This window comes from Bubalus bubalis, chromosome 2 (genome assembly GCF_019923935.1).
Source record: "Bubalus bubalis isolate 160015118507 breed Murrah chromosome 2, NDDB_SH_1, whole genome shotgun sequence".
In the NCBI taxonomy this organism is placed as follows: Eukaryota; Metazoa; Chordata; class Mammalia; order Artiodactyla; family Bovidae; genus Bubalus; species Bubalus bubalis.
Genome location: NC_059158.1, coordinates 108,200,536 through 108,226,212, shown reverse-complemented (window position 1 = coordinate 108,226,212; position 25,677 = coordinate 108,200,536). Strand labels below are relative to the sequence as shown.

The 25,677-nt window shown below is 35.7% G+C and overlaps 1 protein-coding gene across 1 annotated transcript in view; it reads right to left on the bottom strand.

Annotated features, from left to right (window-relative positions):
- Window positions 1–25,677, bottom strand: part of LRP1B (LDL receptor related protein 1B) — a 2,209,913-nt gene that overhangs the window by 737,714 nt on the left and 1,446,522 nt on the right. Inside the window, exons 24-27 of the mRNA XM_025261770.3 lie at window positions 25,293–25,490; window positions 23,659–23,863; window positions 12,762–12,926; window positions 12,231–12,475 (exon numbers count right to left, since the gene is read on the bottom strand). Coding sequence (XP_025117555.3) covers window positions 12,231–12,475; window positions 12,762–12,926; window positions 23,659–23,863; window positions 25,293–25,490 — 813 coding nt within the window. The remainder of the gene's footprint in view (window positions 1–12,230; window positions 12,476–12,761; window positions 12,927–23,658; window positions 23,864–25,292; window positions 25,491–25,677) is intronic.

Sequence of the window (25,677 nt, the reverse complement as noted above, 5' to 3'; positions counted from 1 at the left end):
GTCTTACGTTTAGATCTTTAATCCATTTTGAGTTTAAATAGACATTTCTCCAAAGAAGACATACAGATGGATAACAAACACATGAAAAGATGCTCAACATCACTCATTATCAGAGAAATGCAAATCAAAACCACTATGAGGTACCATTTCACACCAGTCAGAATGGCTGTGATCCAAAAGTCTACAAGCAATAAATGCTGGAGAGGGTGTGGAGAAAAGGGAACCCTCTTACACTGTTGATGGGAATGCAAACTAGTACAGCCACTATGGAGAACAGTATGGAGATTCCTTAAAAAAAAACTGGAAATAGAACTGCCTTATGATCCAGAAATCCCACTGCTGGGCATACACACTGAAGAAACCAGAATTGAAAGAGACACGTGTACCCCAATGTTCATCGCAGCACTGTTTATAATAGCCAGGACTTGGAAGCAACCTAGATGTCCATCAGCAGATGAATGGATAAGAAAGCAGTGGTACATATACACAATGGAGTATTACTCAGCCATTAAAAAGAATACATTTGAATCAGTTCTAATGAGGTGGATGAAACTGGAGCCTATTATACAGAGTGAAGTAAGCCAGAAAGAAAAACACCAATACAGTATACTAACGCAAATATATGGAATTTAGAAAGATGGTAATGATAACCCTGTATACGAGACAGCAAAAGAGACACAGATGTAAAGAACAGTCTTTTGGACTCTGTGGGAGAGGGAGAGGGTGGGATGATTTGGAAGAATGGCATTGAAACATGTATAATATCATATATGAAATGAGTCACCAGTCTAGGTTCGATGCATGATACTGGATGCTTGGGGCTGGTGCACTGGGATGACCCAGAGGGATGGTATGGGAAGAAAGGAGGGAGGAGGGTTCAGGATGGGGAACACATGTATATCTGTGGTGGATTCATTTTGATACATGGCAAAACCAATACAATATTGTAAAGTTAAAAAATAAAAATATAAATAAATAAAGAAGGAGCCTCAAGGGCTGGAATAAAAAAAAACCCTCATATATTATGGATTAATTTTATACTGTACTCTATATTTATGAAGTAGAAAAAAATCTAAAAAATCTTATCTTCTATAGACAGCTGTATTTCAAAGAGAAAATATTTAAAAGCCACATATACTATTTCCATTTATTTGTGCACAGTTTTCTGTAAAAAGAGTGAATTCAAATATGTAATATCATGCTACATTTATTGGTGAGATATATCTTAAAATACCAATGAATTTTCAGATTTTCTAAGCGGTGCTATGTCTTTCTGACTTGCTATTTACTTTTACTTGCTGTATAATTTAAAAGAAGAAACATTTGTGCCAGAAAATTTTCTATTTTCACAATGATTTAATAATCACAAAACTTTTGTCTAAAACAGTGGTTCTTAACCAATGGTAGTGATGGTGAAGGGGGATTTTGTCCCCTCAGGAACAATTGAGAATGTCTAGAGACATTTTTGAATGACATAACTGGGGTTACTAACTGGCATTTTAGTTAGTAGAGGCTAAAGATGCTAATAAACTTCATATAATGCAAAAGAATGCCCCCACTCCCAACTAAGAACTACCTACCTCCAAATATGAAAGATACAGAGGTTGAGAAGTTTTGATCCTGGACTGGATCTCTGGACTTTGCATCTTACTGTACCTGAATGAAGAGCTCATAAACACTTACATTTGTATTTCTGAGGCAAGTGCATCAAACAACCAGTACCAAGGAAGAAAGAATTTTATGATTTCTTTGATACTAATCTTTTCCACTGTTCCAAGAGAAACTATATTATAGCATAATTTTAAAATAGCAATTTATAATGCAGCCATACTTACTACCTACCTATAAATTAATTTACAGTTTAGTTTGACATCTATCTGTGTTACATTTTGCCAAAGAAATAATACTAAAATGGAAATTAAGTTTTTCAGGTGAACCAACAAAACCCACTAATTCAAAATGTGATTTAAAGATGCTACAGAAAGATTTACTGAGAAATTAAATTAGTTGCAGGTCTATATAACTAGTAGTTGGAGCAAAAGACTACCTGTTACAGGAAGGAGGTATAAGAGTAGAAATTGAGTTCCATTGTGATTTTTCCTGTCAACAGTTGGAATGACTTAGCAACATATTCTTGGCATGTTTCAACTCTCATTTCTCTTTATTGGCAATGTTGTCTCTCTCTTTTACGTGGCTCTCAGTATTGCACAATGTTCTAATACCTCACAGAAACCTAACAAGTTTACTTAATCTCAAAAATTTCTCTTTGCTTTGCTATCACCTGCCTTTTACTTGTCAGAAATCTCATCCCTTCAAAGCTGCTGATATCAAAAAGTAAAGGTGGAGGCATTTTAACTGTTTCATATCAGCTTTCCATTCTTAGAAATATTAGTATTTTAAACTAAGGTCCATTTCAAATTTTTTAGTATTTATTTATTTTTTTAATCTGCATGATTCTGTTTCAAATTTTTTTTTTTTGGCCATAAAATGCATATGTAGGACCTTAGTTCCCTGACCACGGATTGAACCTGTGCTGCCTGCATTGGAATCAAGGAGTCTAAACCACTGGATCACCAAGGAAATCTCTTAATGTCCATTTAAAAGAGAGAAAAAAAAATTCTGTTGATAGCATATAAATATGTGAAAGAAAGAGATACCATAAAACAGTGGGAAATAGTATTTTTAACAGAATTAATAATATGTAGAATGAAAGGAATATGTATATGCAAGCAGAGACAGAGGAAAATGTTTTATATGACAGGTCATTAGATCTTGATATAATAAACTGTGGAAGTTAACAATTTAAGTAACCTGAAAATATTTGAGATTCACCTCCACCACACTGAAACATAGTTTTAAGAGTATTACATTTGTTTAAAATTTTTTTAATTGAAAATGTTGCTTGTAGTTAAATATACTAATAGCTCCAAGTGGAATCCCTCATTCTTCAAGTTTTATAAGTGATACTTTGTTTCCTAAAGCAGCAATAGTATTACTAATATTCTTAGGGGCTTCCCTGTTGTCTCAGATGGTAAAGAATCTGCCTGTAATGTAGCAGACCTGGGTTTGATCCCTGAGTTGGGAAAATCCCCTGGAGAAGGGAACGCTACACAATAGGGTATTCTTGCCTGAGGAAATCCCATGGACAGAGAAGTCTGGTGGGTTCAGGGAGTTGCAAAGAGTTGGACATACTGAGAGACTAACACACACACACACAATATTCTTAGAAACTAGTTTGTTTTTTTTTTTAATTGTATCAGCTAATTTTCTTGCAAATGTTGTCAAGAAAAGTTTCATTTTCTATAGAAGTATTTTCCTGAAGCAACTGGAAGACTTAAATCATCTCAATGTTAAAACTACTCTCTGAGAAACAGCCTGGAGTTCACCTTGTATTGTCATAACAGAGGATAAGTGAGATGAAAATTGATAGAGAAAATAGAAGTTCCAAAACTGGAATAATTTATTTTCATCACAATGAGCTAGAAAATATGCCAAGTGTTTCTATAAGCATTATTCCCTTTATTCCTCTTACTGGCCATTTTTGTTCTTACAAATAAATTACCCTCGTTTTATAAAAGTGTAAACTTAATTTTGAAAATTGTGAAAAAAAAAAAAGAATACTTGCAATCATACAACTTTTAAGAAAGAAATACATTTTCAGATATCAGAGTGCAATCACTAGCCATTATATATACTACCTTTCTAAATGAACTAAATCACTTAGATTCACTTATTTGTTCATTTAACAATTTATGGGATAGATAATGGATACTGTTTTAGAATATGACTTTTAAAAATATATATATTTAATCTAACTGCTATAACTGTGACAATGTCCTAATATTCCATTCATCCTGTTTCTGGAATTTGATTTGATTTTCTAAGCAGTATTGTCATTTTGATTTGTTACACAAAACAGTTTGTACATTTGCCAGTTGATAGGTGTTTCAAGAACAAAATTAAAAGGGATGGTTGAGTCCACACCAGTGTTTGAGAGTAAAATAAAGTGGTCTCTGCAAAATAATACTTTTATTATCAACAGATACTAAGTCTCCATTGAACTGAGGCCTTCTCAGAACAAAAGCTTCTTTAAGAAAAGAAAAACATTTTTTAATTGGTGAAAATCTAATTAATAAAAATACTTTCAAAACTCTCTATTTGAAGTGACAATCATATTCTTAAGCTATTTCAGGAAAAGATTCCAGGGCTTCCCTGGTGGTCCAATGGCTAAAAAGCCCACCTGCCAATGCAGGGGATACAGGTTTGATTGCTGCTCCAGGAAGATCCCACATGCCACGTGGCAACTAAGTCTTATGCCACAGCTACTGAGCCATGTGCTCAACTGCTGAAGACTGTGACCCTAGAGCCCGTGCTCTGCAACAAGAGAAGCCATCACAATAAGAAGTCTGCACACCACAACAAAGTGTAGCCTCTGTTTATCCCAACTAGAGAAAGCCAATGCAGAACAGCAAAGACCCAGCACAGCCAAAAATACATACATAAATAAATAACTCTTAAAAAAAAAAAGATTCTGATCAGAGAAAGTGAGGAAAGAAATGTGAAACAAATTGAAAAACAAACACACACAAAAAAATCAATAGTGTTGTAATCTTTCTATATCCATGAAAAAATACAACTCCACTACTGGGTGTTAAATCACAACTTCAGTTGTGATTAAGAAAACATCTTTATGGTGTCTGAATCAAGATGTACGATTAGAAGGATTCTGAGCTCACCTCCTCCCACAGATACACCAAAAGCTACATATAAAACAATTATCTCTGAGAATAGCTTGAAGTAAAACAAATTTTCTACAACTAAATATATAAAGAAAATACCAATACAGTATACTAATGCATATATATGGAATTTAGAAAGATGGTAACAATAACCCTGTATGCGAGACAGCAAAAGAGACACAGATGTATAGAACAGTCTTTTGGACTCTGTGGGAGAGGGAGAGGGTGGGATGATTTGGGAGAATGGCATTGACACATGTAAAATATCATATAAGAAGCGAATCACCAGTCCACGTTCGATGAATAATACTGGATGCTTGGGACTGGTGCACTGGGATGACCCAGAAAGATGGTACGGAGAGGAAGGTGGGAGGCGGGTTCAGGGTGGGGAACACATGTACACCCGTGGTGGATTCATGTTGATGAATGGCAAAACCAATACAATATAGTAAAGTAATTAACCTCCAATTAAAATAAATTTATATTAAAAAACAAAAAAAGAAAAGGTGACTTGAGACAGGCAGGATAGATAGAGACTCAGTCGAGATAGAAGCTACACCCTCAGAGCGGAGATACACAAGTGTGAGGGTTACCACAACTGCCTAGGTCTCTACTGAGAACCCCAAGGTCCAAATTGGGTTTCCCATCAAGAATACTTTCCCAGAATGTCTGGCTTTAAAACCAATGGGGCTTACTTCCAGAACAGACAAAGGGTTGTAAGAAGTGAGACTCACTCTGTTTATGAGTGGGTTGTCCACAAACTCAAAGCTCTGACTCCCAGTAGAGAAGCAGTGCAGATAGGCAAAATGAGGAGACAAAGAATAACTTCCCAATGAAAGATCAACAAAAAACATCAGAAAAAGAACTAAATGAAACAGAGATAAGCCGTTTATCAGATAAAGAATTCAAAGTCATAGTCATAAAGATGCTCACTGAACTTGGGAGAAGAATGGAATAACTCAGGGAGTACTTCAACAAAGGGATAGAAAATATATTTAAAAATAGCAAAATAGAACAGAAGAAAAGAACTGAAGAGCAAAATACATTATGGGGAATAACAGCCAATTAGAGGATGCAGGATATACCAGTGATCTGGAAGATAGGGTAGTGGAATTCACCTAAATAAAACAGCAAAAAGAAAAAAAAAAAATATATATATATATATATTTGAGAATAGTTTTAGGGATTTATAGAATAACATCAGACATATAAATTATCCCATTATAGGGTCCCAGAAAAAGAAAAGAGAAAGAGAGAGAAAACTTATGTGAAGAATAAATGGCTGAAAATCTATAAAATACATTTTCCTTCCCTGGTGATGCAGATGGTAAAGGATTTGCCTGCAATGCAGGAGACCTGGGTTTAATCCCTGGGTTCGGAAGATCCCCTGGAGAAAGGAATGGCAATCCACTCCACTATTCTTGCCTGGAGAATTTCATGGACAGAGGAGCCTGGTGGATTATAGTCCATGAGGTCGCAGAGTCAAACATGATTGAGTGAATAATACTTTCATTATATTATCCAGATATAAAATAAATGTCATTCTTGCAAAATATAACAGGGAATCTAATCATAAATATTTTAATATCTTTGTATGGTGACAGATGGCTATTAACCTTATCATGGTGACCAACTTATAATGTACTCTACAAATGCCAAAACACTATGTCATACCCCTAAAACTAAAAGTATAGTGAACTATATTTTCAAAAAATGAGTTTAGAGAAACAAAAACTTAGGTCTGCGAGAGGCCACAGAGAAGTACATCAAACCCACTGGATGGGAAAAGGTGTGCATACTGGAGAGGAACTCACATTTTTTTCATATTTACAAACAATTTAATCTAAAAGGTGGAAGAGGATCATAAAACAAGGTAACTAAGAAAATTGTCTATCTACCTGTCTATCCATCCATCCATCTATCCATCTGTCTTTCTTTCTATCATTTACGTAACAACAGTGCTTACTATTTGACAGGCATCTTCTGTGCTTTTAAGAGACTAACGCATTTAACTTTGCAAAAATTCCATTTTATAGTTGAAACAACTAACATAATGGTCATGCTGTCAGTATATGACAAAGCTAGAATATGAACTACTCTGGCTCTAGAAGCTTGCTCTTGATTACTATGTCTCCTAAGCTGATTGCTATGAAGGTTGTTGTCTTCTTCTTTTTTTTTTTTTTTTTTTGCCTTTACATTTTGTTACTTAACACTATAGTCCTATTATTTACTGAACTATATTTTTTTGTAAAAAGACTTTGACATTTATACTAACCTCAGACATATTTAGGATCACTGGGACACATGCAAACAATTCCACTGAAAGTGCTCTAAATAAAATTATAGCTGACCTTCCTCCAGGTTGCCAAATCAATGAATACCTTTATGTCTTGATCTTTCTTGACTTCTCTGCAAGAGATAACACTGTTGACCACTGCCATCTTGAAACTCTTCTTACTTTTTTTGACTGTGCTCTTTTGGTTCTGAAATCTCTTGGCCATCTTCTTCTCAGCATCTTTCTTTTCCTTTCTCATTTATATTAGTTTTCTCCAAGGTTCTGTACTTGTTCTTTTCTAATTTTATATAATAGTCTTAGGAAGTCTTATTTATCTTCTTATCATCAATATATAATTGAATGACCATTAAAACTCTAGTTCCAGACCAAATTCTTTTTGCCTTTATAACCCTGAATATGCAACCAAGTCCTGGAGGTACCTCTCCACATAAACAAACTTTAATTTTTTGATTTATCCTTTAATTCAGGTGCCAGTAAGTTTTGGCCTACAGGTTAATACTGCCCTTTGGGTTACTTTTTTAAATTGGAGGAAAAACACCAAAAAAAAAAAAGAATAAAATTTTATAACACATGAAAATTAAATGAAATTTCAATTTCAGTGTCCATAAATAAAATGTAATTGAAACATAGTGATGGGCATTCACTTTTCATTTGACTGCTGTTTCACTATCTCAGCAGAACAAAGTAGTTCAGCAAAGACCATATACCCTGCAGCCCCTCAAACACTTACTATATGGCCTTCCATAGAAAAAAACTCTGCTGACCCCTCCCTTATGGGGCCTTTGTGTCACATGTTGATGGTGAAGCCAATTATAGAAACTAGAAAACTAAAGACATCTCAAATTTTCCTTTTCTTGCCAAACTCCCCTACTCGACAAATCTGTATCACTTCTTTTTTTTCTTTAAACCGACTTTACCTCTAAATATATGGCAACTCCAGGCTTCCCAGGTGTTGCTAGCTGTAAGGAACCAAGGCACGAAATGTGAGAGACATGGGTTCCATCCCTGAGTTGAGAAGATTCCCTGGAGAAGGGTATTCCACCCATTCCAATATTCTTGCCTGGAGAACCCCACGGACAGAGGAGCCTGGAAAGCTACAGCCCATAGGGTTGTATAGAGATGGACATGACTGAAGGCAACCTTAGCACACACGCACATATCTCAATTCCACCATTCTCTCTGTCCTGGTATCAGTCATCTCCTGATCTACTGAAGAAGCTACGCTCTACATCCTACTCGTCTCCTACCTACAGTTGTGTCTCTCTAGTCTACCCCTTATATAGATGAAGCCAAGTTTCAACATGTACTTTTGCTATTTTCCCTCCATTGACCAAATAGTTTCAATGTTTTTCTCATTTCTTCAGGGCAGTGGTTCTTAAGGCAGCATCAGCATTCCATGGGAATTTGTTAAAAATGAAACATCTCAGGTCATACCATAGACTTATTTACCAGAATATCTTGGATAAAAGCCAGAAATTTGTGATTTAATGACCCCTCCAGTAAATTTGATGCACATTTAGGTTTGTCATCACTTGAACACTTGTCCAGTTATTCTTAAGGATGAAAATTGAAATTTCTTTGTAAGGGGAACTTTTAAGTCCCATTATGGTTTGATTCCAACCCAATGTTGTATACCATGCATTCCCCCCTTACTTCTAGCTGCTCCAGCCCACAAATGAAGAAATAAGAACCCAGAAGTTAATTAATCTGCCTTAGGTAACAAGGTCAGTGAGTGACAAAGGAAGAAATTGTATTAAACTAAGCCCAAGGACTTTTTTAGGGCCACTCCATTCTACCTTTTACTATAATTTTAGTTTCAAAAGTACAACCACAATAATAATCATTTAATTGACCCCAGTTATTAATTTAGCTTGTTTTCTTTCTAGACTATAAACTACAAGAAGTTAAAAATTGGTTTGTCCCATGTGAAGTGAAAGTCACTCAGTCGTGTCTGCCTCTTTGCGACCTCATGGACTATATGGTCCATGGAATTCTCCAGGCCAGAGTACTGAAGTGGGTAACCTTTCATTTCTACAGGGGATCTTCCCAACCCAGGGATTGAACCCAGATCTCCAGCATTCCAGGACGATCTTTGCCAGCTGAGCCACAAAGGAAGCCCAAGAATACTGGAGTGGGTAGCCTATCCCTTCTCCAGTGAATCTTCCTGACACAGGAATCAGACTAGGGTCTCCTGCACTGCAGGCAGGTTCTTTACCAACTGAGCTATCAGGGAAGCATGGGAATGTGTCAGTAAAACTTTACTCTCTACTGCCATCTGGAGATTTGATAGAACGATTCCAAGGAGAATCCCAATAAAAATTCAATGTCTTCTGCCTGGAGAGCATAGTGGTTCAGGCAAGAGCTCTGGGGTCACTCTCCCTGGGGTAAGATAATGAGGCAATTATCATGTGGCTATTAGACCTTGAGCAAATCACTTAGCATTTCTCTCCTTTAGGATCCTTATCTGTAACACTGGGTTACCAACCACCATCCTCATGGAATTACAATGAGAATTAATATTAGGTGATATTATTGTTATCATTATTAATACGGTTCTCATAAACGGCTTACCTATACTCTGTAGTTAACACAAATAAATAAATGACACTTCTTTACTCAAATATTTTATTATCTAGGTGGGCAACTAAAACGGAATTAGGAAAATATTAAATAACTATACATATTCTAAATGCTAAGGTAGTTCTTTATGGTGTTAATTAAGAATGTGGAGATAAAATATGAATTATGTGCAGATTTATAATTGGTATGTGGCTTTGAAGTGAGAACCTCTCAGGAAAAGTTTTTTTTTTCCTGCAAATTTTGGTGTAGATTGAGAGCAATATCTGGAAAGCACTAAATCAAACATGATATAAATGCATACCTTTCTTATCATTACAAAGTCATGATGATGAAAATGTTTTTACTAATGCTTAATCATGCATGCCCATATCTTATTATCCAAACACAAACTAATATATGGCTCAAGAAAGGTCTATCATAAAACCTTTATGATGTTGTTGTGTTTTTTTTAATACATTCAAAACTTATTCAATTAAAACCTGTGTTTTACTGATAAAAATATATTTGGACTAGATGGCTTCTTGAATGTAAATTATCTATTTTATCATAAAGGGAAACCTACAATTTTGATGTTCTTAACTCATTAAAAAAATAGCAAATGTGTTTATTTATGTAACTTCTCTCTTTGCTAAGGAAACAATATTCTCTGATGCATTTATTTGGTAAATGGCCATAGGTATCAACTACATGGTATAAATTTCCAAAATAGACCAGACCAATGGACAATTTCGGTTAAAGTCCGCAGTTATCAGTCCACTTAATGGAGTAGGGTGAATATATATCTTCAGAGCATATGGGGATACAATGTGTTTATTCTAACCAGTGTGAAGCTATGTTGCTGCTGCTGCTAAGTCGCTTCAGTCGTGTCCGACTCTGTGCGACCCCAGAGACGGCAGCCCACCAGGCTCCCCAGTCCCTGGGATTCTCCAGGCAAGAATACTGGAGTGGGTTGCCATTTCCTTCTCCAATGCATGAAAGTGAAAAGTCAAAATGAAGTCGCTCAGTCATGTCCAACTCTCAGCGACCTCATGGACTGCAGCCCACCAGGCTCCTCCGTCCATGGGATTTTCTAGGCAAGAGTACTGGAGTGGGGTGCCATTGCCTTCTCCAAATAGCACAATGTATATAAATTTCTAGTTCTGAATCTTCCAGTATTTTATATTCAAATTTTTGTCCTCAGTACTATGGTTGCTATCACAATAAAACCGTTACCTTGTATCCTCCCTACGTTATACTTTCTTGCTTTACTTTTTTTGACGCAGGAGATGTTATAATCTAAATCACCTGTTTTATCTCCAATATCTTCCCTCTTCAATATCATCTTCAGTTTAGTATCATAACTGCATGGCTAATACATAAATCTTATGTCATTTCTATACTTAGAAATATTTGGATTTGCCACCAAAAACAAAAGCAGCAAAAACAGAAAATGGGACTATACCAAACTAAACAGCTTCTGCCCAGTGAAGGAAACCATCAATAAAATAAAGAAGCAAACTACCAAACAGGAGAAGATATTTGCAAATCATATTTATCAGATAAAAAGTTAACATCCAAAATGTACAAAGAACTCATAGGACTCAATGTCAAACAGACAATCTGACTGAAAAATAGGCAGAGGCTCTGAATAGATGTTTCTCTTTCTAAGAAAGAGATACAGATGGCCAACAGGCATATGAAAATGTGTTCAATGTCACTAATCATCAAGGAAATGCAAATCAAAGCCACAATGAGATACCATCACATATATGGTGTTGCTGAGGATGTGGACAAAAGGGAATCCTTGTGCACTATTGGTGGTTATGTAAATTGACACAGTCACTAAGGAAAATAGTTTGGAAGTTCTTCAAAAATTAAAAATAGAACTACCATATGAATCAGAAATTCCAATTCTGGGTGTTTATCTGAGGAAAAGGAAAAAGATAAATTTGAAAAGATATATATATACACACACACACATATGTGTGTGTGTGTGTGTGTGTGTGTGTATGCACTGCTGTGTTCATTCAGCATTATTTACAATAGCCAAGAGATGGAAATAACCTAAGTGTCCATTAATGGAGGAATGGATACAGAGGATGTGAGGAGTGTGAGTATAATGTAATATTCATGCTTGTGCTCAGTAGTGTCCAACTTTGTGTGACCCCATGGACTGTAGCCCACCAGGTTATTCTGCCCATGGGATTTTCCAGGCAAAAATACTGGAGAGGATGGCCATTTCCTCCTCCAGAGGATCTTCCCAAACCAGGGCTTCAACCCATGTCTCCTTTATCTCCTGATTTGTAGGCAGATTCTTTACCACTGAGCCACCTGGGAAGTCCTCTTAAAACAGTAATGTACCTAAATTTCAACAAAAGAAGGCTAAGAAAATGATATGATTGCAACAACTGCATAAAACCCCTTAATTTCTAAGATGTCTCTATTTCTATGTAAAATAAATAAAAAGGAAAAGCAAAAATATCCTGAGCTATTTAAAATAAAGGCTGGTACTACTTCCATCATATGATATAGAAAATATTAAACAGTGTTAGCTTACAAAAATTATTTTACAGTTTGATTATTATATGACTACAGTGAAAATAAATTCTGGTCACTAATTCACAAGAAGCACTTACCCTGGGGCTGACGGCTGGGATGGTAGATCTGAAGGTCAAACGGCTGTGCACTGGTTTTCTGAATCACGCTGACATTCTGCCCTGTCCACTTATTGGCTTTTGACAGTGTGTTGGTCCTCCAATCCGTCCAGTAAACATCACTCCCATATAGAGACACAGCAAAGGGATGAGAAAGGTATTCATGACCTCGGATAATTTCTATCATGCTTGTTCCATCATAGAGGGCTGAATAAATGGCATCTGACCTACAGAAAAGTAAATGCATCAGCAGTATATAAAACCACATTCAAATAGTCCAGTGATGTGCTCATACTACTTAAATGGCAAAAGAGTTGTGTACAAATATTTTTATGATCCTGTATCTGATTTGCAGAAAGATTTCCAAAAAAAAGCTATCATAACCAAAGCAAACAAAATTCACCACCAATTTCAATGTGTGTATACATGATACATGCACAGAAATACACATTTTAATTTTGTAAGTATTATCTGATGAAGGTTATAGAAAAGAAAGGAAAAAAAAAATTAAACCTGGCATCTGTCCAAACTATCCTTTTTTCAAAGTGGTCCACAGTGAGTCCATTAGGCCAAGCCCCAGTTTTCATGTCTTTGTAAATGGTTTTCCTTCCAGCACCACTCATGGAGGCAGATTCAATGCGAGGAAAATTGGCATCCCAATCTGTCCAGAAAAGAATTCTGAAGAAAAAGAAATGATGCTATTGATGATATTATTGTTTCAGTCATTCATTTCAAAAAAAATTTTATTTAATTTCTATGACTATGCTGGGCACTGGCTAGATAAACAATCACAAGTGAAACAGATGCATTATCTAGTCTCATGGGGCTGAGAGTCCAGAGCAGGAGACAGACTAAACAAATGCTTGAATATGTAACTACAGCTTCTGAAATATATTCAAGAATAATTTTGTTATGAGAGTGAGTAGTAGATAAGTAAAATACTTTGAGAAGATAATCAGCGGGGAAAAAAGCAGTTTGAGAAGGTAATATTTAGACTGAATCTGAGAGATGAGCAGAGCATGACAAGAAGAATAAATGGTAGAAACAAAAGTCTTAATGAGGGAAAGAAAGTGGGTGACTGAGGAACAGAAATGAGGCTACTGTATTAGAAATATGGCAGTGAGGATAAAGGGGAAATAGATGAAATTGAAGAGGGTGATATAATGGATCTTTTTAGATATGGCAATCATTTGGGTTTTGCCTTATCTCATATTTAAGCAGGAAAGACATATGGCATCATATATACAAATTCATTATGCTGAGTCTGGAGAACGGGTACATCAGATAGTTATTTTATTTTTTTTATTTTTTTTTAAATTTTATTTTATTTTTAAACTTTACATAATTGTATTAGTTTTGCCAAATATCAAAATGAATCCGCCACAGGTATACATGTGTTCCCCATCCTGAACCCCAGGCAAATATGGTGGTATCAGTGAAGAGAAGTGAATGGGTTCAAGGAATATTTTATTTCAAGTAGTTTGTAGTAGTTATTTGCTAAGTCGTGTCCAACTCTTGCGGCCTCATGGACTATAGTTTACCAGGCTCCTCTGTCCATGGGATTCTCCAGGCAAGAATACTGGAGTGAGTTGCCGGTTCCTTCTCCAGGGGATCTTCCTGACCCAGGGATTGAACCCAGGTCTCCTGCAGTATAGGCAGATTCTTTACCAACTGATCTACAAGGGAAGCACTTATTCCAAGAGGTAGAACTGACTTCCAGGACTAAATGAGTATTGGATGTAGGGAATGAAGTAGAGAACAGAATTACAGGTGGCCGTGTTTCTTGTCTTGGCAAACTCAAGGGTAAGGACAGGCAGAGGGTGTACAAGGGATCCATTAAGTGAAAAGGAAAAAAAAAATGCAAGAGAAATGCATTTTAAGACCTGGGATTGAGTATGGATGGGTGTGGAGAGCAATCAAAAATACAGTTTTCAATTTTTTCACCTTGAGATTTTAAGACATAAAAAGGAGATTTCCAGGAAGCTGTGTGGTATGTCAGGGTGAAATTCAGAGAAGGCATCAGAACTGTAGACATGCATTTGAAAGTATTCTGCCTGGAGATGACATTTAGATTCACATGAATGGAACAGATCATATGATAGAGGATGCAGAGGGAAAACAGTAGGGCATCATATACTTTGATTTACACATACATGCATTTTTATAATACTTCTTTTTTTTTCTAAATACTCTTTGTAACTCTACAAATTCACAGTATATGAACAGTTCCACACAATAGGCATCAAATGTTTTATGTTGTGCATTTGATTTCTAAGGCTATTAGGTAATGGAGAGTTTATGTTTAATTGATAGTGGCCTAAACTGCTCATGCATGATTCAGTTGTATATATATAACAGTTACACAACAATTCTGCAATCATTACAACTAGCTAATGATTTCTTTTTGAGTGCTTACTATACACTAAATACTTATTTTCAGAACTTTATGCAGATTATCTCATTTAATTCTTTATGAAGCCATGGCTAAAGTTATCCATGTTTATAGATGAGAAAACAAGCTTAGAAAAGTTGAATTCCTTGACCTGGTTACATGGCTAGCAAGTGGCAGATGAAGTTGGGAAAATGGATAGTTTAACTGCTGTCTTTATGTTTTTAACATCTAATGTTTTAATGTCATTGACACTAAATAACAAAGGGAAAGCATTTGGTATGGAAGTAGGAACATGGCTGGTAATCAAAAAATAGTAGTTGCCTTCTTTATACCTTCTCTATACCTTAGTAGTAGAAACAACGCAAATGAGTAGCATGGAGATTTGGGAGGAAAGAACGCACAGAACTGGAGAGACAGTGACAGTTCAATATATTTTCCTATCATCAGTTCTGACAACCTTTTGATCAGAAATGGTAAAGTTACTGGCAAAAATAAACTTGGCTTCATTATAGTTGTATATAGTGTGGCCTGCAAGGAGATCCAACCAATCCTAAAGGAAATCAGTCCTGAATATTCATTGTAAGGACTGATGCTGAAGTTGAAATTCCAATACTTTGGCCACTCGAGGCGAAGAACTGACTCGTTTGAAAAGACCCTGATGCTGGGAAAGATTGAAGGTGGGAGGAGAAGGGGACAACAGAGGATGAGATGGTTGGATGGCATCACTGACTTGATGGACATGAGTTTGAGTAAGCTTCGTGAGGTGGTGATAGACAGGGAAGCCTGGAGTGCTGCAGTCCACGGGATCACAACGAGTCAGACACAACTAAGCAAATGAACTGACTGACAGTTTTGCTATATAATCCTTAGGTATATGGATTGGGAAAATGGAAACAATCCTTTGGAACAAAATTTCAAAATGCAGTTCAAGATTTCTTCTCTGTTAAAAAATGTATTATATCTATTTAAAGAAATGTGCAGTGATGTAAACTAAGTATTCATTATGATTTCAATATCTGAGAGGTACATAGTCTCTTATAGGATATAGAAATTACAAATATGAAAGGATTAGATGACAACACAAAATATCATATAATAAATTTATTTGGTATGTATGTTAAAAGCACATGGTGGGCAGGATAGGAAATGAACCTATCTTCTTGAAGAGACTGCAGGTTCCCTTACAACCTAAGCACCAGACATTCCAAAAATGTTATTAAATAATTGCATCAATGTTGAATAATGGCAATGTATATGTTTTGTGTCAGACAAGCTTGGAACGAAGGTTAGAATATGTCACTAATCAGAGCATACTTAACTCAGACTCCATTTGCTCATCTGTACATAAAAATTTTAACAGTACCACTGAAGGAATATTTGATGAGGTAATAGATGTAAACATTTTAGCACACAGAATGCCTAGCACACAGAAAACTTTTGTGTTTGCACAAGCATCCGCATACATTTACACACAGAACATTTTTTAAAAGCAAAATTTCAAAGTCATTTAAAACTATTAAACAAATGGGAACATACACACACACAGAAAGAGAGGTCGGGGATTAATACTAATATTAATGTTTAAATGTTACAATATCATGTATGTGAAGGTAGATTAGTTTTATAAAGTAAGCATGAGTTAAAGCCATGAAAAAACTTAAAGAAGTAGGTCACAGGAATAGGTTTATCTCACACAAAATTTCTCAAAAAATTATTTATATTAAATTTGTGTTTGTTTAATGGACAGCTTTCTACAGCTCTAGGGATGGGAACGTACCCACAAAAATAATACCTAAATTATTAATTGTCTAATCACCAAATATCTGATAAGTAAGTTGTTAGGGAAGGATAAAGATGAACATTATAACATTAGAAGGCAATATCATTGTTGAAGCTGGGTGATAAATACTAGGGAACTTATTTTACCATTCTTTCTACTTCGTATATTTGAAAATTTCTGTATAAGTATTCAAAAGTGTAACAAATACAAAATTAAATTAATAGAAAAATTTTTTTAAAAGTATCAGGGATAATTTATAAAATCTTGTTTTGGGGAATATTTTTTTTTGAAAAGACTATTGTTTAAAGATAGGATTGTTTACATGAGAAAATACTAATTATCTGGAAATATCAATAACATATATATATATTGTGTGTGTGTTAGTCACTCAGTTGTGTCCAATTCTTTGGACCCCATGGATTGTATCCGACCAGGCTCCTCTGTCCATGGAATTCTCCAGGCAAGAATACTGGAGTAGGTTGCCATAATTTTCTCCAAGGGATCTTCTAGACCCAGGGAATAAACCTGGGTCTTTTGCATTGCAGGCAGATTCTTTATTATCTGAGCCACCAGGGAAGTCTAACATATGTATTACTTATAAGCTATTTCATTTATAATTTGTTGCCTTTGTAAAATATCATGTATGAAATGAGTTGCCAGTCCAGGTTCGATGCACGATACTGGATGCTTGGGGCTGGTGCACTGGGACGACCCAGAGGATGGAATGGGGAGGGAGGAGGGAGGAGGGTTCAGGATGGGGAACACATGTATACCTGTGGCGGATTCATTTTGATATTTGGCAAAACTAATACAGTTATGTAAAGTTTAAAAATAAAATAAAATTAAAAAAAATAAATAAATACTAAATAAAACAAAGATTAATTATTATAAAGCTGGTAAGCTATATGGTTAAGTAGAGGAATATCCTTCTTGAAAACAGTAAATATAAAATGAATTATGTGTCTCACTTCAAATTTAATTTTGGATGTACACATCTTTTCATGGCCACCAGGTTGTTATTTGTCAGCTTCCCTTTAAAGTTATCATTAAGAAAATACAATTTAAAATAGAAACAAGATCAGCACAGCATTAATCAAATTCATTATGATATCTTGAAAAACAAGGTAAAGTAGAGATATGCAAATCTGAAGAAGATTAGGAAAAATAATCCCTGAAAACAAACATAGTGAATTTGAGAGTCACAGGTAGATAGACCACAATGTGGGAGACCGGGATTCAATCCCTGGGTTGGGAAGATCCCCTGGAGGAGGGCATGGCAACCGATTGCAGTATTCTTGCCTGGAGAATTCCATGGACAGAGGAGCCTGGTAAGCTACAGTCCAGAGGGTCACAAAGAGTAGGACAAGACTAGGTAACTAAGCACAGCACAGATCTAGACAACGCTGTACTCCAAACTCTAGACTGATGCTGCTGCTGCTGCTAAGTTGCTTCAGTCGTGTCTGACTCTGTGTGACCCCATGGATGGCAGCCCACCAGGCTCCGCTGCCCCTGGGATTCTTCAGGCAACTAGACTGATGACCCAAAGGCTTCTGAAGCATTGTCTTTTGCTTGTTTAACAAATAGAAAATTGATATCTCTCTTTTAGCTTTCTATCTTATGGTGTTGCATCAATTAAAATGTGCAAATAAGTAGCCCTGCAATTCTGCATTCTCTATACGTAGGTTCCCTAGAAATAGGCACTGAAGACTTTCAAGTGTATATTTGCAGTGGACCAAAATATATGGCCTGTGACTCTTTTAGGAATTATAAAATAAGTGGTCCCTTCATTTCTTCATTAAATATAGCAGGGCTAAGCTATTTCTTCTGCAGTGGTCACTATAGTTCTAATTTTTCATTAACTTAGGTGGGAGATTTTCAACACCTTGTATAGTAACATATCCTAGAATTAGCACCTCTAAAAATGTTCTTAACCTTGCATAAGTCAGTTTACAATCAATCTTAAAACTTGATTTTAAGGATCATTGTTTTATAAAGTTCTAGGCACTCTTTTGTACACTTTACTATGTGGTATTTTAAAAAATTGTTTTTCTCTTATTACTTTCTTTTTATATTTAAAATGTATTAGCATTACAATGACTACATTATTTCTTCAAGCATACAAAGACTGAATAGCCCTTCTTATAAGATGTATGAAAACGTTCAACCATGATTGCTTTTAAAAAAGAGACTACAGTCCACTGATCTACAGCTCCTGGACTCACAGGTTAGTGTGTATCAGGATTAAACTGGGTCAATGGACCATGAACACTTGTACCATTACAGGTACAAAAGGGCTATTATCATCTTCAGGTCAAGATGCAAAAGGTAAAAATAAAGGATTGTGGCAAAAAGAGAGCTTGCTTATCTATAATCTTTAGGTCGTCTAAAACCAACAATGTTTTTATTAGTTTCATTTAGAAATGCTCCCAGATTAAGTTAAAATTTTATTTAGATGCCTTACTAATCTTCATAATGATATGTCTGCTTTCACTAACTGCAATTGTTACAGCAGAGTCCAGTTATTATAACACATGAAAACTAAATACCAGCAGTGCATCAGGAAGACACTGTGCATCTGAAGGAGCATAAAGGCAATGAAAGTTCGAGAACTGAAGTGAATGCCCTGTAAGATTCTGAACTCCTTGGTGCTTGTTACTCTCTAACAATAAGCTTGATGTTTACAGGAGATTCATGTACTGTTCCAAGTCACCTTAGCAATAAGTGTATTCCTTTAAAATGGATAGAAAGAGAAATGGCTCCTCCCTAAGATCCCTACTTTAGCATCTTGGAATAACTTGTCACCTGGGACACTGGGTCAAAACCTAGAATACTGCAGAAATGTGACATGGTAGCAAATATATCTTTTTTTTTTTTTTTTTTTTGCAAATATATCTTAAAACATCAGAAGAAGGCCTGTGGATTCCATGTTAGGAAACCAAAGTAGTCAATTAAAAACATGTCTTTGTTGGCAGTTGTTAAAAAAAAAAAGTCACAAAGACCTTGGTTCTTTTAGGAAGTTCGTGTGATGTAAACATGTGGCTAATGGTATATAACCTGCTTTTTTTCCTAGTTGGGCTCAGGGAGCAAAGTGGCTGGTTGCAAACATTTTCTTTCATTCACCATTGTCCAAGAATATAATAGTGGTGCCCATTAGCTGTATTTTACTGGCAAAGCTATTGCCAGTAATAGCTATTGGGCTTTACAGCTGTTGCCCACTAGCTATAAAGATACATTAGCTGTTTCTTTAAGGTGTATCTTGAATTCCTATAGATCAGATCAGATCAGTCGCTCAGTCGTGTCCGACTTTTTGCGACCCCATGAATCGCAGCACACCAGGCCTCCCTGTCCATCACCAACTCCCAGATTCACCCAGACTCACATCCATCGAGTCAGTGATGCCATCCAGCCATCTCATCCTCTGTTGTCCCCTTCTCCTCCTGCCCCCAATCCCTCCCAGCATCAGAGTCTTTTCCAATGAGTCAATTCTTCGCATGACGTGGCCAAAGTACTGGAGTTTCAGCTTTAGCATCATTCCTTCCAAAGAAATCCCAGGGCTGATCTCCTTCAAAATGGACTGGTTGGATCTCCTTGCAGTCCAAGGGACTCTCAAGAGTCTTCTCCAACACCACAGTTCAAAAGCATCAATTCTTCGGCGCTCAGCCTTCTTCACAGTCCAACTCTCACATCTATCCATGACCACAGGAAAAACCATGGCCTTGACTAGACGGACCTTTGTTGGCAAAGTAATGTCTCTGCTTTTGAATATGCTATCTAGGTTGCTCATAACTTTCCTTCCAAGGAGTAAGCGTCTTTTAATTTCATGGCTGCAGTCACCATCTGTAGTGATTTTGGAGCCCATGAAAATAAAGTCTGACACTGTTTCCACTGTTTCCCCATCTATTTCCCATGAAGTGGTGAGACCGGATGCCATGATCTTCGTTTTCTGAATGTTGAGCTTTAAGCCAACTTTTTCACTCTCCACTTTCACGTTCATCAAGAGGCTTTTTAGTTCCTCTTCACTTTCTGCCATAAGGGTGGTGTCATCTGCATATCTGAGGTTACTGAATTCCTATAAGTTTCATGTAAACAGAAGGTCTACTCATATTCATTACTTTACTTAACAAGTACTTATTGAGAACACTGATACGAAAGGGCAGAGAAAAATTTCATAGATTTGGAAGTAACTGCCGTCAAAAAGCTTACAATTTAGTAGGAAAGGCAACAGTAATTATACAATTATACTATACAATTATACAAATTATACTATATTTCTCAAAAAATTATCCAGTGTCTTTATCTTCAAATAAAAATTTTCCAAAAGAATATAAATGTCTTTGGAGATCCTATAACTTTGATTCTCAGTCTCCTTACATATTTCATGAATAATTTGAAGAATAGGGAATAGTTACTTTTACTATGCTCTCCGTCTATGGGGTCGCACAGAGTTGGACATGACTGAAGCAACACAGTAGCAGCAGCAGCAGCAAGTTTATGAAAAGCCCAGCGTTTACAAGTGTCTATGAACTTTCTACCAAAATATACAATAAATTTGAAAGCATTTTAATATTTGCATTATATTTTTAAAATTAATTGCTACATTTTAAATTTAAATTTACAACTAAGCTCTAAAGGTGTTTACATGAACCTCATATTTTATCCATGTCAATCTTTTATAAAGTAATTTTAAATAATAAAAATTCTATTATGATAAACCTATAAACTTTTCATTTATTCAGAGAGTTAAGTGAATTGGTACTGTCATTTGAACTTTGGTCATTCACACCAGAAACAATTTTCCAAGCATTATTTCTTCACCTGTTAAATAAAATTATTACCACTATAATTATCTTAATTAGCCTCACAAGTTTGTAGTAGCAATTAGCAAGGGAAGACATCAACTTTTCTCAGAAGCATTATCAGGTTTTCCCTCCCTGGAGGCTAGCTTTCTGTCCTAATTTTCAACTCTTAGAAACTGTTTTACTTCTGGAAATCCCCTTACATCATTGAAATAGTGCTTAATATTTTCATATAAATAGTATTTGTGGATTGTGTTTGTTTTGCATTTCTGTTTTCTTTTTCTTCTCTCAGGTTGGCTATTCCCCAAACAAACTGAGATAAATAAGTTTATTCTAAGCATTGTCAATTCAAAGCTATAGAAAATGAAGCTTCAATTCCCAGATCTAATGCTTTGTTTGATCAGGCTATTTTCAAAAATTTTATACACCTGTTTTATGTGTTTGTTTTCTTCTCTGTGTGTGCCCTTTGTATTTTGGGAAGCAGTCAGAGTTCTCCTAACATAATGGTACACTTACTAAAATTATCACTTTCTCCAAAATATTGCTTTCCCTTATACAGAAAGTTTCTCATGCAGATAAGCTGCAGTTACCAAATAGGTATGTCTAAGTTGTGAAAAATTCCACACCAGTAGCTATTACATTGAGGGTAAAAACCTCTGTTGATGGCAACCCCTGTGGGAAGTAAAATGTCAAAGTGGGCCATCTACTTGCACCCTCAGGAAGAGTCTGTTTGAGAAGGAAATTTCTCATAAAACACGCCTGATCTCTTTATAGTTAACTGTTATCACAGGAGTTAATGGGTGAAATGGGCAAAGCATAAACTGTATAAACTGGAGGACACACCTTTAGCCTAAAAGGTTTGCTACTGCTCTGTTGGCTATTGACAGATCTCCCTACATTTTCAAAAGAAGCCAGAAATCTAGAATTGGATTCCAAATCTTTCAAAATTTTAAATTTTGGCAAAAGTCAAATAAATGCAAAACACCATGGAAGGTAAAACAAACAAAACAATGACAGTTGCCAGTTTGAAACTAGCAACCTTGCTCTACACAAGCTACCTTGCCCCTTTAATGTCTATATCTGAATTGAGGAAAAGGAGAACAAACAAAATTCCCAAGCTCTTGATTTCTGGGTTACACATAAAACAGTGCACAAAGAACAGTGTGTGGACCGGGAAGCTGACTTAAACACAGGTTCCCTTTTCTTTTCTGCATCTCATTCAAATCCCTCCTGACTGATTCTCCTTTCTGACCTCCATCCTTCTTGGTCCTTCCTAGGCTGTGTATTACTTAAAAGTACAGAGCCAAAAAAATTTTCCTTTCTATCATCCTTTAGACTTGATGATAATTTTGGATATAAAATAAACAATCAACAGCAATAATAAAATATCCCAATATAGATGAGTTATACATTATATTTCACATTCTATCTCCTCAAAAACAATCTAATTAAGAGACATTATTGTTCCTGATGTTCAAAAGAGAATATGGAAATCTAAAGGAAGATAATACACTTGAGTAGGTTCCCCAGAGGATAAGTGACTGAGCAGTGCTGGACCCTTATTTTCTGGCCCCAAATCCACTGTCTCTCTTCTTGTCTTTCACAAAGGACTGAAGGGAAACTGAGGCAATAATCTGGATTATACTTTTGACTTTGTCTTCCAGAAAAATGCATTTTGTCTTAAATGTCCCTATAGCCAGCATCTCACCATTGGATTCCTTCAAGTTTAATCTAATTCTCTTTCAAACTATCTCCAGGTACATACAAATACGGATAAAGGGTGAGGTGGTTAACACTTGTGACTGTTTGGACTGAAGACTAGTCCTGTGGTTTGCAACCATTAGAGAAAATTACAGCATCTCTTTGGCAGGTCAAAAATGAATTCATTAAATTACTGCTTCAAAATAGAGTTACAATATATTACAAAAGGGCCTGATGACCATATTTAGGAAAAAAAGAAAAGTTCTCTCCTTTAAAAGTACCTGTGTAAGCAATTTTATATCAAATTCATGGTGATAATCTAAAATTGGTTGATATATACATGGGCTTCCCTGGTGGCTCAGATCGTAAAAGAATCTGTTTGCAATGCAGAAGACCAAGGTTTGATCCCTGGGTCAGAGAGATCCCCTAGAGAAGGAAATGGCAACCCACTCAAGTACTGTGGCCTGGAAAATCCCATATACAGAGGAACCTGGCTGGCTACAGTGCATAGGGTCACAAATAGTTCAGTGTGACTGAGTGACTGAGCACACGTGCATAATTGTAGATGTAAATATAAACATGCATCTATATATACAACCATCCACAAGTATATACACACACATATTTACATGCACAAAATAAGCACTTTGACTTCTAATTTATGAGAAAATAGAATCCAATATTAATTTTGAAAGTAATTATTTATGCCAAAGTGAATCTATGAAAGGCAAACTTCTTTACCCAAATCTTGGGTCCAAAGCGATGGCCCTGGGGTGTTCCATAGCTCCTGCAATGAGTGTAGTTCTTAAGGAACCATCTAGTTTGGCCACTTCAATTTGGTCCAGATTGCTGTCTATCCAGTATATATTGCCTGCTATCCAGTCAACAGTCAATCCTTCTGGGGTAGCCAGGCCATGTTCCACAACCACTTCAATAGCACTGACACCTACAAAAAGAGAGAAACCAACACTTGCATCCATTCAAGTGACCCATTAAGCACTAAGGAAAAGGGGTCCTTCTCAGCAGTATGAAGTATTTAACATTATATTAACTTTGAGTGGTATAGTGTAAAAGTGTTACCTGACACAGAGAGACATTAAGATGGCCCCAAATTTAGAATTAATGATGTTTCCCAGCAGAGATTTTTAATCTCTTAAATCCTTTTGGTGACAGCATAACAGAATTTTTAAACAACTCTGAGGCTAATAACAATGTTTAGGTTGCAAAAAAGTTATGTCATTTTTTCTGATTTTTTAGGCAGAACAAGGAATTTTGGAAATGAAAATGACTTGCTGGTTAAAATCAGTGTGATGTAATTCAACCATTGATCTTCAGGGAAGAATAAAAAGTTCACCTGAGGCAATCTGCATCTAGCCAGTCAGCAGCTACTCTTTTAGAGCATGACTGGAAAGATCGATGTTATGGCATTTAGGCTTAAAAATAATCCTCAAATTATAACCCCCCCAACAGATTTCTGAGCCAATATAACATTTCTGAATTGTATTTTGACTTGTAGAATACAACATGTTTGAAAATAAAGGAAGAAGACTGTAGTGTGGTTTAAATAAAAATAAACAATTGGGTAATACCCAGAACTATTTTTATTTATGTCCTTCATTTCTTTTGGAATTAACACTTTATAATTTATGACATTGCCAGTGCTTTTGTTAGACATGTTAATAGTGCATTTTTTTAAACAGTTAACCATGTAAAATAATGGATCTAAACCCATCATTTGAAATTGAAATCGATACTTTGTAATCTAAGACACAGATTCACACATCATAATTACATTATATTTGAACACTACATTTTGCAAAATTGTAATGGTGATTTAAGGAGGAATTTAGATTTTGATAGAAATACCTGGCCTTTGGAATGTTATACAGATCTAAGATAATCAAGAGAATTATGACATATATTTATCTCAAGGTCTTGCCTAGGAAAACCTAGATTGGAAAAAGAGATGCCAAATTATGGGAAAACTTATTTAGCTCATATTAACAATCTTTGTAATAATCTATTATTTCTTTGAATGATGCTAGAAGATGAAAACCATAAAAAAAACAAAAGCTATTTTAACTCACAAAAATTATACAAGGTAATTAGAAGACAGTCGTTTTTCTCTTGTAAATAAATTTCACCATTGAATATGCACCAAAATGCTCACAATTTGAAAATGGTGTGAATAGTATAGGCCTCCACTCCACTCCAACATAGTCACACATACTTCACACCCCTGGATTTCCACAGATGAGGGAGAAGATAAGAAATGAAAGAGTAATCAAACCTCCTTCTGATTACAACATATTTTTTTCTGAAATTTTCAGTTAGAAATTAATCCCACCATGAAGTCAAAATTGTAATGGAGGTACCTCCACTTTCAGAAAGCTTGCCCCGGTATATTCTGTCTTCTACAACATCTGTCCAATAAAGTAAACTTTGATTGAAGTGGAAGTCAAGCGCTATTGTGTTTCTCAATCCAGGAACAAGTAGACTATAGTCTCTTTTATGAAGATCAATCCTTCTGATCTCATGGCGAATAGAAAAGATGATGAATGCTTCAAAAGGATCTGAAAATAGATTTATGTTAACAGGCATATGGAAATATTTATATGCTTTAGTAAATAATAAAGTACTTGGGGTCAAGATCTATTTATTTAAAAGCACAATTCATTATGAATTTTCTGTCATTAGAGGAGCTATTTCTTGTAATCCAAAATTTAAAAGAATCTTGAAAAACTTAGGTTTATTTGTATT